General features: G+C 42.1%; 1 protein-coding gene across 1 annotated transcript in view; it reads left to right on the top strand.

The window, feature by feature from the left end:
- The window catches only part of TGFB2 (transforming growth factor beta 2), a 91824-nt gene extending 90273 nt beyond the window's left edge, over positions 1–1551 (top strand). The window contains exon 7 of the mRNA XM_034427843.3: positions 103–1551. Coding sequence (XP_034283734.1) covers positions 103–261 — 159 coding nt within the window. The 3' untranslated portion in view covers positions 262–1551. The remainder of the gene's footprint in view (positions 1–102) is intronic.
- Positions 1552–15713: the final 14162 nt, after the last annotated feature.

Genomic DNA, 15713 nt, shown 5'->3' with positions numbered 1-15713 from the left:
GTGCCATCAGAGCCGTAGGCTCCTTGTTATCCAAAGTTATTTGCTACTGTAATAACTGCAGAAGGTGAAGAAGTATCTTCTTTTTTTTCTTTTTCCTCCTAGGTGCTTAGCTTGTACAACTCAATCAACCCAGAAGCATCTGCTTCCCCATGTTGTGTATCCCAGGATCTGGAACCCCTCACTATCTTGTATTACATTGGCAAAACACCCAAAATTGAACAGCTTTCAAACATGATTGTAAAGTCTTGCAAATGCAGCTAAGGGGGATGTATTGGAGCATTTTGGAATATGTATATTTTTTTCCCCCTCTGGAAAGAAAGGAAGAAAAAGAAACATTCAAAAAAGAAGGAAACGAGAAAAAAAAATACATCATCCATGGTTTTTAAAAAGAAAAGAAAATGAAACGGTACTAGTCTGAATGGATTGAAACTTGGTTTCATTGTTTCGTGTTTTGTTTTTAAACAGTCACCTGATGCAAAACCGTGACGCCTTATCCTACATTTCATCTACTTGGTTAGTGAGATAGACATGAAGCATTTTTAGGAAAGCAGAAATACTAACAAGAACGAAAAAAAAGAAAGAAAACCTTTTTTAAAAAAAATAAACACTGGAAGAAATTGTTAAAGAGTTCTTATGTGAAAGGAAAAAAACAGGAAAAACCCATTAAGTGGAGTTGCTGTATCTATCCCGTGGCTTACTTGATTTTTATATTGTTATGCCATAGATGCCCTATCTGTTCCTTGTAGTTTTTAGAATTAACAGTGCATTATTTATTTTTGTGTAATGCGATCAAACAAGAATATGTATTGCCCTAGGGGTTGTGGGGACAGACCAGAAAGACATAAATGTTCAGACCAAACAAACAACTAAACGTTTTTAATACCTAGGGAACATGAACTCAGAAATATCCTGAAAAACAATAATTAGTTTAATCCAATTAAAACAGAACTCTGTTATTACGTCATTAAGAAAGCCTACTATAAAAGAAAAGCCACACACACACACACACCTTGTTTTCTTGCAAAAAGCCTAAGAGGGCTTCTATGTAAAGCCTCATACCATTGTTGTAATACTGAGGAGGTTATTAATAAAGGACATTTTGTTTTCGTCTCAAAGACAAATCTATTAAGATTAAAACAACAACTGTAAATGAATTACAATTTAGTAAGCCAGTGAAATATTTAACATGTACTGGTCTCATCTTCAGACCCTAATATGTTGCTGTATAGTTATGCTTTGAGATTGTTTTTGATATATGTAACCACACCTATGATATTAAAATAGGGTGGGTAGTAAGAAGCCAGCTAAATTGGAAACATATCTGTAGATCTCTATTGTAAACTATTAAAAAAATAAGTACTTTATGTGTAATGTGTAAATTTTCACCATATTTTTGTATTCTGTTAATACTGTCAACTCTGAAGAATTTGAATTTGGGGGCTCTTGTTGATTACTCAGAATCATGTGCTTCCCTCGAGCTGGCCAGTATAAGTAGAGTCCCCTGTACTTTTAACTTGCACTACAAATACATGTTTTATAATATTTGCTATACATGCGTTTTGTATGTTGTTTTTCATCTCTATGACGCAAGCTACTTTTTTTTTCCCTTTTGGTCTGTATTTAGACAGAGGGATAGATTTAAATATTGTTTTGTATAAAATGTATGTACTTCAAACATCTTAACATTTTAAATTTCACACACACACACACACACACACACACACTTCTGAAGATGGGTGATGGGATGAGACTGGAGTCTGCCCTTGATTGCCTTGTTCTGCTCACAGGCGGTTAGTCCAAAGACAAGATCTTCCAGATCGAAAGGCAAAAGTGAACTTGGCAATTGTGATGGGCCTGTGCATCACTAGAGAAATCTGTAAAAGCTGGTTGCATGTGCAATTTCACTCCTTTCCTGGGGCACAGCAGATTGAGTAAAGAAGTATTTTTGATGCTTGCCCCTATGTTTAAAAGATTCCATTAATAATTGCTACTACTAATACTGCTGTCATATTGGGAGCACCAAAGCACTTCTGGGTTGAACAGTGACATCACTGTTGCTGGGGGGCACCCAGTTGAGGGCTGCTTTCATTTCCCCATTAAGTTGCCCACCGAAGTGATACCTATTTATCTACTTGCAGTTGGCCATTTTTGAACTGCTGGGTTGGCAGGAACTGGAGCATGTGACAGGAACTCACCTTGTCCCGCAGCAGCAACTGGGTTTTAAACACAAACCTACCAACTGTCAGTCCAATGTCCTAATCTCGTGAACCACCATGCTCCTTCATTAATTACTTAAAAGGGTACTGTAATAGGGTCAGTTAAATTCCAAATTAAAGGAAGGAAGGGCCAATGCACTGTCTCTATTCCAACATAGTAGACACTAAGAAAACGGTAGTAGCTTCTTGGTGCAGTGGGACATACAGGAAGCAGTCTTCTCTTTCTTCTCAACAAAATCCAGAGTTTGGGAATATAGGGATTTATTAAAGCTTACGGGTGATCTTTCTAAGCCGGACCAAACTTTTAAAGCTGTACATGCACTGCTTATTTATATATACAGATATACAATGAAAAAAAAACTTGATTCTCAACATGTGCTCCCCACAGTTGGATTTGAGCATTCTGGAAGTCATAGTATGGTGAAGAAAATAATATTTTATACTGATTCAGTCAAGAAATATTACCTTTTGATGGTTAATGGTTTATTTTTCCCCAGAACTATTAAGACTGGAACAGGAACACAAGGTATCAGGTATATTGATTTTTACACCAGGGTAAACAGTCCCCAATTACTTTTCTTGAATATTGTAACTAAATGGTACCAAAGTAATATTGGATGAAATCCTATCTATATTGAATACAAATCATATTTAATTTATTTAAATTAGTTTTTTTTTCCAAACTGGTGTCTTTAGCTCCCATAAATCTCACTCACCATTAGCCAATATTTAAGCTTTATTCAGCTGAATCTTACTCCTAAGCAAAATATCCAGTATGTAGCCTAAATTGAATTAATCCTACCTACCCCTGATTAAATCTAGTCCAAATTGAATTGATTTAATTAAAATTCACATTCAGAAAGAAGAGCATTTGTAATGATATTTGATGAATTCAAATCATTGTTAACAAGTTTTACTTATCTACCTGGAATCAGTAAACTAATTAATTACAAAATTGTCTTTCTCAATCCACCAGCTTCACAATTGATCTATAAGATCAGGCATTATAACTGTATTGTTCTGATAACTTTTTTTATTTTTTTCATTAAAATAAATCATAAGCATCCACATGAACATCACCTGTCATACATTTTTAGATGTTCCTTGTATAAAAAAAGGTTGATTAGTCATATTTTAATTTATTCTGCTTTAGTATGTATCAAGCATGTTAATTAAATGAAAATAAACATTACAAAATATAGGAGGAAGCACGATTTTGGTGTATATTTTATTTGGAAGTGGGGAGCAGCAATACAGTGTTTTGGGGCTAAAATTGCCATCTAGCTATTTCTGTCTCATACTGCTATTAATAGTAAAGAGAACCTTCAAGATAGTCTAGCAAAGGGATTTTGATGAAAATCAGTACATGGAGCCAATTCAGATTGCGAATACATTTAAGATTATGTCCTTATTTCCATTTTTTTTTCATTCAAATAACAACAGTTAAGGAAAATATTTGTAGCTCAGTTGAAGTGAGGGGTCCTTGGAGCTCTCTAAGCTTGGTTGTTTTCATTACCCTAACTAGGTAATATCATCAGTGGTAGAAGCCAGACATTTTAAAACAACAAATAACATAATATATGTTTTGGTACAAAATAAGTTTTCATAGCACAGATAATTCTGATTAGGAGAACCCACCAAGCAAATTGAAACTCCCTTACATTAAACTACCTGCCTAATGACCGTCTCTTCTAATTGGCAGATAGTTTTCTTTCTGCACATTATTTATCTTTAAATTTATAACTGTGCAACACCTTCATTAGGAACAAGCCATAAAACTCAAAGGTGCATATGGACCACTTGAATTCCCTTCAACTTTTAATCAGCCAAGATATTACAAAACAGGGAAAATAATAGACTCAAGAATGTCAAAAACTAGGGCATATGTTTCAGCTGCAAGACCTTATTTCACAGGATAGATCTGTTCCCAAGAACAGATCTGTATACCATATGTGTTTTCAAGGACTATTGAGTTCACTGTAACATATTTCTAGATACATATTTAGAAGCGTACCCTAAAACATCTGCAAACAAATTCCACCACCATCATACTTAATTATAGCCAAGGACCAGGAATAAAAGAAATAGAGTGCAGAGAAGAGTAACAAGGGGACTGGAGGCTAAAACATGAAGAGTGGTTGCAGGAATTGGGTATGTCTCATTTAATGAAAAGAAGAATTAAGGGTGGTATGATAGCAGTTTTCCAATATCTAAGGGGCTGCCACAAAGAAGAGAGGGTCAACCTATTCTCCAAAGCAACTGAAGGCAGGACAAGAAGCAATGGATGGAAACTAATCAAGGAGAGAACCAACCTAGAACAAAAAGGAAATTGCCTGATAAAACAATTAGTGGAACAACTTGCCTCTAGAAGTTGTGAGTGCTCCAACACTGGAGGTTTTTAAGAAGAGCTTGGACAACCATTTGTCTGAAATACTGTAGGGTTTCCAGGAAGTTGGACTAGAAGACCTCCAAAGTCTCTTCCAACTCTGTTATTCTGTTACTCTGAAATAAATGATAGTTCTCTTTCTTATTAAAAGGCTGCCACCTCCATATACAGAGAGTTCTTTTGACACCGTTAAAGCTATTCCTAAAAGTAATATCCTAGATGTTTTCTTAGATGTCTTTTATTGATTACAGTAATTGTTATTTACTATATGTTTTACTCAATTTTCAACAGTGATATTGCCAAGGCAGCATGTATACTATAAAAAGTAAAATTCCATACACTTAGCAATGGCAAATTCCATAAAAGCTTTACCAATAAAAAAAAATACAGATATGTTTTAAAAATCATTTTTAAATGATCCAAGTTGGAGCTAAGATGTTCTTCCTTAGAATGCAATCTCCCCCACTCATAAAAACTAGTTACGATATGTTTACATAATGTGAGGCAGCAGTTATTTAATCAGTAAAATCAGTGACTGTGTCATGCAGCTCAGAAAAGTGTTGCAAACAATCTTCAAATGTATACAATTAAATGGTAAAGCTTTTTGAAGTTACAAGGTCCAACCTCAAAAATGCCTTTTTTAAAAAAGTTATTTCAGATGGAAGTGTTCCATAGAGGGTGGTGGTTATTACTTTCTTAAATAAACATCTGATGCTTCTGATTAAAATCTCTGGCATATGAGATTAAACATAAGTAATACAGCTTTTTGAATCATTAAATAAACAGCAACAAGGTTTGGTCCTTTTTTATTATGGTGAAAGTGTCATCTATATAAGGAGAATGCATACTAACTTAATTCTTTTGTATTCTGACTTTCCTGCAAGATACATGGAAACATGGAAACATTTATAAAATTATGGGCACTTTCACAAAAATGACTCTCACAGGCCAGGTAAAAGCACAAAAACGTCTCTTTAGCTAATAGAAGACTGCGGGGTAGAACATAGAATATCAGAGTTGAAGGGTACCTTGGAGGTTCAACCCCCTGTTCAAGCAGGAGACCCTATACTATTTCAGACAGGTGGCTGTCAAATCTTTTCTTTAAAACCAGTGATGAAGCGCCCACAACTTCTGAAGGCAAGCTGTTCCACTAGATAATTGTCCTCACTGTTAGGAAGTTTTTCCTTAATTCCAAGTTGCTTCTCTCCTTGATTAGTTTCCATCCATTGTTTCTTGTCTTGCCTTCTGGTGCTTTGGAAAATAAGTTGACTCCCTCTTCTTTGTGGCAGTCCCTCAAATACTGCTATCATGTCACCCCAGTCCTTCTTTTCTCTAGACTACCCATATCCAATTCCTGTAACCATTTTTCATATGTTTTTGTCTCCGGGTCTTTAATCATCTTAGTTGCTCTTTCTGTTGAGCGATTGCTATCCTGTACCAAATGAATGGTTGGTTTCACCTAGTAAAGCACAAAAACATCTCTTTAACTAATAGAAGACTGCTGGGTAGAACATAGAATATCAGAGTTGAAGGGACCTTGGAGGTCTTCTAGTCCAACCCCCTGCTCAAGCAGGAGACCCTATACCATTTCAGACAGGTGGCTGTCCAGTCTCTTCTTAGAAACCTCCAGTGATGGAGTACCCACAACTTTTGAAGGCAAACTTCCTCTGGTTCATTGTTCTCACTTCAGGATATTTCTCATTAGTAGTAGGTTGGATCTCTCTTTAATTAGTTTCCATCTGTGGTATCTTGTCTTGCCTTTAGGTGCTTTGGAAAATAGGTTGACTTCCTCTTCTTTGCCTTTCAAATATTGGAACACTGCTATCATGTCTCCCCTGGTCCTTCTTTTTACTAGACTAGCAATACTCAATTTCTGCAACCATTCATCATATGTTTTAGTCTCCAGGTCCCTAATCATCTTTGTTACTCTTCTCTTTTTCCAAAGTCTCAACATCTTTTTTTATAATGTGGTAACCAAAACTGGATACAATATTTGAGGCGTGGTCTTACTAAGGCTTTGTAAAGTGATACTAGTATTTCATGTGATCTTGATTCTATCCTTTTGTTAATGGAGCTTAGGATTGTTCAATAGGATGCCAAGATCCTTCTCACAGTTAATGCTATTGAGCCAGGTTTCATCTAATCTGTAACTCTATTTTTGGTCTTTCTTTCCCATGTGTAAAACCTTACTTTTTTCTATATTGAATTTCATTTTGTTGGATGGGGCCAATGTTCAAGTCTGTCAAATTCTATCTGAATCTTGAGCCTATCTTCTAGAGTGTTGGCTATTCCTGCCAGTTTAGTGTCATCAGCAATTTTGATCAGTTCCCCTTCTATTCCCTCATCTAAATCATTAATGAAACTATTGAAGAGTATTAGGCCAAAAATGGAAGAACTCAACTGCTTACTTCCCTCCATGTGGATGTAATTCTATTAAGGACTACACCAGTGATGGTTAACCTTTTTGGCACTATTGATATTTTGAAAACAGTATTGATCTCTCCGCAGAGCTGGCTTTTGTGATTGTGTTCTGAGATAATTATATAAATACACAGTTCTATTTAACTGATTTTATTAAAGGTTGATAAAGTTTTCTTTAACGAATTAATAAAGAGAGATACCAAAGCCATCCAACAAAAAAAAAAAAAGGAGAAATCTGAAAATAGCTCCATTATTAACTGGTGTGCACAAACAGTTAAATAGCAATAGCATTTAGATATATATACCACTTCATAGTTCTTTACAGCCCTCTCTAAGCAGTTTACAGAGTGATCATATTGCCCCCAACAATCTGGGTCCTCATTTTACCAACCTCAGAAGGATGGAAGGCTGAGTCAACCTTGAGCCACTCAGAATCAAACTCCTGGAGTGAGAAGTGAGTTGGCTTCTAACTGTGCCACAATGGCTCTTAAATATACATTATTAAACAAGGCTGCTTATTTCAAATTTTCAGCTAGACTAGCTTGTCTTTTGCTTATCCTATACAGAACATTCTTTCTGTATTGTTTGAATAATAGCATGGTTAAATAAAAAGTAGGTATTTTGGTGGGGTGGGGTGGGGTGGGGGAGGAGGCAGAGAGGAAACACATTGTATAAGTGTTTTAAGTTTTGTTTTGTTTTTTAATGTCCAAAATCTGAATTTTAGATCAGAAAGATGAGTATCAGGAGCCATGAGTTTGGGGAGAAAATAAATGATGAGGTTATGTAATTATATGTGGTTATAAAGTAGATATGAAGTCATGTAGTTGGCTTGTCATAAGGTATGGGTGTAACAGTAATTTCTCCATCTGTATAAAAATAAAATTAAACGGAATAGAAAACTGATGAGAACCCTCAATCAAATTGGATACGCTCATTTCATGAAGTAACCTGCTGGAATCTAAGAGCAGTTCCCAGAGGCATGAAGTAACCCATGTAGTAGTGCTCCAACAATCTAATCTTGCTTTTGAATGAACTATTCAAAGCCAAACCAAAATATTGGCAGGAGAGAACCAATGACCACCGTTTCCTGGGTTTTTGTGTAGCATGCACATACGTCAGCATAACTTACCTTTTATAAAGCACTTCCAGCTTCAGCCCCTGTTTCAGTGTTTAAACTTTTGAGAGTTTGGTCGTTACTTCAAATAAAGAAGTAATCAAATCTCCAGAATAAGTTATCTAGTACAGGGGTCTCCAACCATGGCAACTTTAAGCAAAGGTGGCTGGGGAATTCTGGGAGTTGAAGTCCGCCAGGCTTAAAGTTGCCATGGTTGGAGACCCCTGATCTAGTACTACCAGATTGGAGTTGCAGAACTCTAGATGACCAGTATATGGTGGCAGAAAGTTAACGCTTTCTTATTTCTAGCCTTCCATCTAATGGCCATTCTGATTTCTGCAGTCAATATCTGGTCATCAGTATGCTAGAAATACTTGAAGCAAAGAACAAAATAAAAACCTTCCCCTGCTACCATACATATTGCACGTCGCTTTATTTTCTTTATTAAATTTTATGCCACCCATTTCATGTTGAGTGTCTGTTTATTTGACTTTCAATGAAATCTTATTTTAACTCAAGGGGAAGAATCTTTTATCCCATCTGAGCTAGTGGTGGGTTTCAAATTTTTTTACTATTGGTTCTGTGGGTCTGGCTTAGTGGGCATGGCATAACTTGGTGGCATGGCTTGGTGGGCATAGCAGGGGAAGGATACAATAAAATCTCCATTCCCATCCCTAGGGGAAGGTTACTGCAAAATCCCCATTTCTCCCCGATCAGCTGGGACTCGGGAGGCAGAGAATAGATGGGGATGGGGGCGGGGCCAGTCAGAATTTTTACTACCAGTTCTCCGAACTACTTAAAATTTCCGCTACTGGTTCTCCAGAACTGGTCAGAACCTGCTGAAACCCACCTCTGATCTGAGCAGAGCTGGCTGCTTTAGGGCTGTGGGACAAGCTAAGTGGAATCCACAGTTCCTACCTTTTAACCTTTCTTTTGCTCCCAGCATCTTCTTTCTAAAGTACTCACCTGTCAACCTAATGGCAGGGTTGTTCCTAAGCTTTTAAACATTTTACTGCTATTGCTTCTGGTTGGCAACACTGTTGAACTTTTAAAATTCGTTTTGACATTTATGCACCAGTTCAGTCCAGTCAAACTCTTAAGTTCACCAAAATATATAACAAAATACAAAAGTAATAAAAATAATAATAATGCAATAGAAAATATAATGCAATATAACAATGCTGTCATGCCCCCGTTGGAGTCTGAGTCTGCGGGGGAAGATGAGCTGGAACAAGAACTGACAGAGATGAAGGGGCTGGCTCTGTTGGCCTTGGAGGAAACTGTGGAAGGGCAGAGTCGATCCAGGCAAGGCTTTTCTGAATTAGTAAGGCCTACAGAAAGGGAGAGCTCAGGAGAAGAGCAAGGACTATCCCCTCCTGATCTGAGAGCAAGGAGGGAAGAGAGATGGCAAGATCAATGCTGATTGAGCCAAGGAGGGGAGTGCCCCACCCCCTTTCACAAGGCTCACCTGGGGACTGTTAAATCGTGGGCGATTGAAGGAAGACTCGACACAATGTAACTGTAACTCTTTTATTTAACTCCAGAAACAGCAATGGCTATTCTAGCCTGGGCAGCCCTTTATATAGGAAGGAGCTGTCCCCGGCTGCAGCCACTCATGTGCCTCCAATTTTCCCGCTCTCAGGACTAATTCCTGATTGGCTTATTTGAACTGTTACTTGATATCTAACACTCCTCCCCCCTAGTTCAGTGTCCGCCAGTCCGGGGTCTCTTATGCTACGTAGTCGCGTAAGTAGGCGGGCCGTTTGGAGGTTCGACCGGACCTGCGCAGTTCAGTCATCCCGGTGCCCTCGGGTTGGGAGGTTGAGGTCCGCTGCTCTCTCTGTGTGGGCTCCAGAACTCTCTCGAACTCAGTCTCCGGTGTGGATTCGCCTCCTTCTCCCACTTTACTTGGCTGTCCCCTCCGGCTCCTTTCGGCGCCTGTCACCTCCTCCGTGGTCTCAGGTACGTGCTCGCTGTTATCTTCTTCCGGGCTGGTGTTTGGCGTGTCCAGACCTGGCGTTTGTGTCTTGGCCCGCTCTGGTACTGCTTGCTTGTCTTTTCCTTCCCCCTGGTTGTTGTGCTGGGGTTCACTCTCGACTCTCGTTAATCTTCCTCTGAGTTGGTCAATGTGCCTTTTCCAGAGCTGGCCGTCTGTTGTCTGGACCCGGTAGGACAGGGGCCCCATCACCTGGGTTATTGTTGCTGGTACCCAGAGTGGGTTTCCACTCAGGTTTTTTGCGTATACTCTGTCCCCTGGCTGGAACTCCCGGATTCTGCTCGTGGAGTCGGTTGGCTTCTCTGTGCTGTACTGCGGGTGCAGTCTGTCCAGAGGGGATCTCAGCTTACGGCCCATTAATAATTCTGCTGGGCTTCGGTGGGTCGTGGCGCTTGGTGTAATGTGCTGGATGGCTAATAGTTTATCTAATTTGGCCTGAATGTCCCCTGGACCTAGTCTCATGAGCGTCTCCTTTGTAGATCTCACCATCCGTTCCGCTAGACCGTTTGTCGATGGTTTTTTCGGGGCGGATAACGCGTGCCTTATTCCTTGGTCAGCGAGGAACATCTCGAAGGTGTTTGATGTGAATGGTGGTCCGTTGTCAGAAACTATGAGGTCGGGAATTCCATGTGTGGCGAATAGGCGTCTCAATACTTTAATCACTGCGTCTGCTGTGGTCGTTGTCATGAGTACTACTTCGAGCCACTTCGAATATGTATCCACGATGACTAGGAACGTATTCCCTTTGCAAGGCCCTGCGAAGTCGATGTGCAATCTGGCCCATGGTGTTCCCGGGTTTTCCCAGTCGTGGACAGGGGCTGAGTTTGGTGCTGCCCTCGACTCTTGGCAGTTAGCGCAGGAGGACACCCATGTCTCGATTTCCTTGTCCATCCCGGGCCACCACACGTAGCTTCTGGCCAGGGCTTTCATCCTCACGATCCCCGGGTGCCCGTCGTGGAGTAATCTGAGTGTCTGTTGTCTTAGTGTGTTTGGAACAATGACTCTATCCCCCCACAACACGCACCCCCTTAGTCCTGACAGTTCATTTTGCCTCCGTTTGTATGGCAGGAACTCTGTGCTTATGTCTTTTTCTTCCGGCCACCCCTTCCAGATCCAATTTAAAATTCGCGCCAGTGTTTTGTCCTTCGAGGTGGCCCTTGCAATGTCGGCTGCAGATATTCGGGCTTCCTCCATCGTCTCGATTAGCAGTGTGTTCATCGCTGGGGCTGGATCCTCCCCTGTTTCTGGGAGTGGGCACCTGCTGAGGGCGTCTGCATGGTCGATTGATTTCCCCGGGTGGTGGAGCAGTGTGTAATTGTAGGCCGCCAGGAATTCCACCCATCTTAGCATTCTGGGCGACAAAACGGGGGGTGTTGGTTTGTCCCCTGCTATGATGCCTAACAATGGCTTGTGGTCGGTTATTAGTTCGAAACTCCGACCGTAGAGATACTCATGGAACCTTTTTATTCCGGCTACTGCGGCTAACGCCTCTTTGTCCAATTGGCTATAGTTCCGTTCGGGTTTTGACAAAGTCCGGGAGAAAAATGTGATGGGGGCCTCTGTTCCGTTTGGCATCTTGTGGCTCAATACAGCTCCGATGCCGAAAGGGGATACATCGCAAGTTAGTCTTATTGGTAATGTCCCGCTGTATTGCACCAAAATTCTGTCCAAAGTTAAGAGGTTCTTTATATCTTTGAACGCTTTCCTCTCTCGCTCCCCCCATTTCCATTCTGCCTTCCTGTCCAGCAGCCGGTGAAGTGGTTCAGCAGTGGTAGCTTTCTGCGGTAGGAAGATATTATAAAAGTTAAGCAACCCCAAAAATGCCTGCAGTTCGGTTTTATTTTTGGGGGTGGGTGCTTCCTTGATCGCTCTCAGCTTTCCGGGGGTGGGTCTAATTCCTGACTCATCTATCAAGTATCCCAGGAACTCGACCTGAGTCTCTGCTAGTTGGCACTTGTCCCTTTTAACTTTGAGCCCCACTTTCTGGAACCTTGTCAGCACCTCCCTCAGCCGCTGCTTCAATTGAGCCGTGTCCCTTGCTGATATTAACACATCGTCGAAATATGGGATGACTCCTTTGATTCCCTGTAGGAGTCGTTCCATCAGGCTTTGGAACAGCCCAGGCACTACGCTCACCCCAAATTGCAGTCTCTTACATTTGAATGCGCCCCTGTGTGTAACGATGGTTTGTGCTTCCGCAGTGGCTTCATCTACGGGCAGCTGCTGGTATGCTTGTGCTAAGTCCAATTTTGCGAAGATTTTTCCCCTCCCCAAGGAATGCAAGAGGTGTTGGACTACTGGTATGGGGTATGCGCTTTGTTGGAGCGCCTTATTTAATGTACTTTTATAGTCTCCGCACAAGCGTACTGACCCGTCAGGTTTAATCGGTGTCACGATGGGGGTTTCCCATCTCGCGTGGTCTATTGGCTCTAACACTCCCTGCGCGACCAGTTTATGGGGACTCTCCGGGGTTTGATTCGGATTGGGGCTACCTGGGGGTCTAAATTGAATGAGATTGGGGACCCTTTGTACTTGCCTAGCTCGTTGTTAAACACCTCTGCGAACTCCCTCATCAGGTCCTCCTCCCAGGTGTCGTTTCCGATGTGATCGACGGCGGTGATGGCTAGCCCCAGTGGCTCGAACCACTCCATGCCCAGCAGGCTGGGCCTGTCTCTGTCCACAATCGTGAGGGGTAGCGTGGCTTTGAATGTCTTGTAGGCGACGTTGAACTTGCCAATGCCTACCACAGGGATTCGGTTCCCTTGGTAGTCGATGAGGGTGAGGTGCTGTCGTTTGAGGTCGCGGGCTGTGATGTGTGGCAGGAGCTTCTTGATTGTTGTCCAGGATACCATCGATAGGCTGGATCCCGAGTCCACCTCCATTTTGCAGGGTCTCCCCTCGATCAAAACTGTCGCCGCCATCTTATTTGCCCTTCCCGCGCTGGCATGGCCGATCACGATGGTTTGATGGGTCTCGCCTCGATCCACCCGGTGGTCATCGTTTCTTTGTCCTCGCCCAAACGGTTGTCTCTTTCCACTTGTCTGGAACTTTCTGTTGTTCGCTGGCGATCGGGGGGCTCTGGTCCTCCTGGAGGCTGGCTGGGATGCCCTGCAGACCCTCGCTATGTGCCCTTTCTTTTCGCATCTTTGGCAGATAGCGTCCCAGAATCTGCATTCGGCTCTCGGGTGGTTCCCTTCGCATCCCGAGCACCAGGCCTCTCTCTTCCCCTGTTGTCTCTCCTTGCGATCGGCTCGAAGGTGATGGACTTCATCCTCCTCGTCCTCTTCCTCCGAACCCGATTCCGCTCTTTCATAGTGCACGGCCGCCTCCTCCTTTACGGGCGGTCCACTTTTCATTTTCTTCATAGCTGCCGCCGATTTCTGGGAAGCTTCGGTTGCAGATGCTTCTTCCAAGGCCTCCTTGAATGTAATTTGAGGCCGGGCCAGCAACCTACTCTGTAATGTGAGGTCCCTCAGTCCCAGTACTAGACGGTCCCTCATGGCCTCTTCTAGATTCAGGGAATCGCATGCGGCAGCTATTTCTCGCAAGGTCGCCACGAACGCACTGATCGTCTCTCCCTCTCTTTGGTCCCTCCAATAAAACTCATGCCTTCTTACCAGGGATGATGCTTGCGGTGCGTAGTGTGCCTTGAGTATTTCTTGCAGTGTTGTCCAGGTCATGGTCTTCAGATCGGCTGGGGCGGCAAGTGCCTTTGCCATTTTAAACACTGCCGGGCCGCAATGGGTGAGAAAAAGGGCCCTCTTTCTCTGCTCTGATAAGCTCAGCAGATCGTTCGCCTCCATGAACATATAGAATCGCTCCATGTAAGCTTCCCAATCTTCCCTGGTTGGGTTGAATGGAGCGGGCGGTGTGATTGCAGACATCACGATAGCCGATGATCTGACCGGTATTATGCAGTGGATCGGATGGGTGGCTGATGATTGCTTGGAGATTGATGTGCAGTCCTGTTCCTTCAGATCCCACCCTCGTCGCCAATGTTAAATCGTGGGCGATTGAAGGAAGACTCGACACAATGTAACTGTAACTCTTTTATTTAACTCCAGAAACAGCAATGGCTATTCTAGCCTGGGCAGCCCTTTATATAGGAAGGAGCTGTCCCCGGCTGCAGCCACTCACGTGCCTCCAATTTTCCCGCTCTCAGGACTAATTCCTGATTGGCTTATTTGAACTGTTACTTGATATCTAACAGGGACTGAGATGTACGAGGTGGGAGGGGCATTTGTCGGGAACAAGTGATGAACCTGTGAAACCTCATGAGCATTTGCCAAAGCCTGGAGATTGCTGTACTCTGTCTTGTGGGGGTTGCCAGTTTCCCTGTTTTGCTGAACTTCTTGCTCTGGTTACTGTTTAGCTAACCTGGCTTACTGGACTGCTGGGCCTGATTAATGCTTGAGCTAACCTGGCTTATTGGACTGCTGGCCCTGGAATGCTGTTTGGTTAGCCTGGTTTACTGGACTACTTGCAGCCAGAGGCTTCTGAAGGTGTATAGGACCTGTAGTGAATGTGGGAATGTTTGGGGGCACAGTTGGAGCAATAAAGGGGAGTTAGACCTGTTCTCTGGTTGTGTTGCTTTCGTGCCATGCCCCAGGTGTGCATGTGCAATGAAATTAATTCTGGTATCTGCAATGAATCCTCAAAGTGCCCTTCCCAGATGGCCTAAATCTTCTGGAAAGTTGTAAACATTCTGAAAAGCTGTAACAGGAGATCCATCCTTGCAAGCTATTCCATAAATTGGGAGTTCCTAAGGAGGAACTCTCCAGACCCAGACACTGCATTGTATCCCCTGCTAATCAAGGATCTGGCATTGGCTGGGCTGGCAGAGTTTATCTTTAAATGTAATGAACAGCAGTTGAATTGCATTTGGAAATTCATTGTTAGTTAGTTAGTTTACTTTATTGTCATTGCACCTCCTACAACAAAATTAAATGCCATCTTCAGTGTACATCATACATAAGAAAACTATAAAAATAAAACAAAAGCACACATCCTTCACATTCTAAACAATTGAATTGAAAACCCCTGATACTGCATTACACTATTCAGTAGAGTTCAATATAATTACTGTTCTGGGGTAGAAGCTGTTTTTCAGCCTATTTGTCCTTCTTTTTATTGTCCTGTACCATCTGCCAGATGGTAATAGTTCAAAAAAAGGATGCCCAGGATGAGATGGATTTTTAAGAATGTTTTGAACTTTCTTAAGACAGTGGGAGCTATAAAGCTCTTCCAAAGAGGGGAGAGGGCAACCAATGATCCTCTGGGCAATGATGTTGACCCTCTGGAGCGCTGTCCTATTTTGAGTTTACAGGAAGCAGCAGAATTAAATTGTCTGTCAGGCCTTCAGGATAGTTCAGACAAAAGGCACCAACTGTGAATACTAACACTACCTTTATTGTAAGGTTACAATAACATAATTTTGAAAGTCTGAAAGTACCTGTCCCTTCCTTATTTTATTCTCCCCAAAACTAGGCAGAGTCCCTTCTGAGATGCTTTCTGCACTTCTATCCCTCTTTTGGAGTCCGATTTCATTTATTGAACTGCGGCTCTTTCTTCTGTCAACCA

Source organism: Pantherophis guttatus, chromosome 1, assembly GCF_059756535.1.
Source record: "Pantherophis guttatus breed Tessera chromosome 1, ASM5975653v1, whole genome shotgun sequence".
In the NCBI taxonomy this organism is placed as follows: Eukaryota; Metazoa; Chordata; class Lepidosauria; order Squamata; family Colubridae; genus Pantherophis; species Pantherophis guttatus.
Note: the sequence above shows the minus strand (reverse complement) of the source record. Positions and strands in the feature narration are given on the sequence as shown.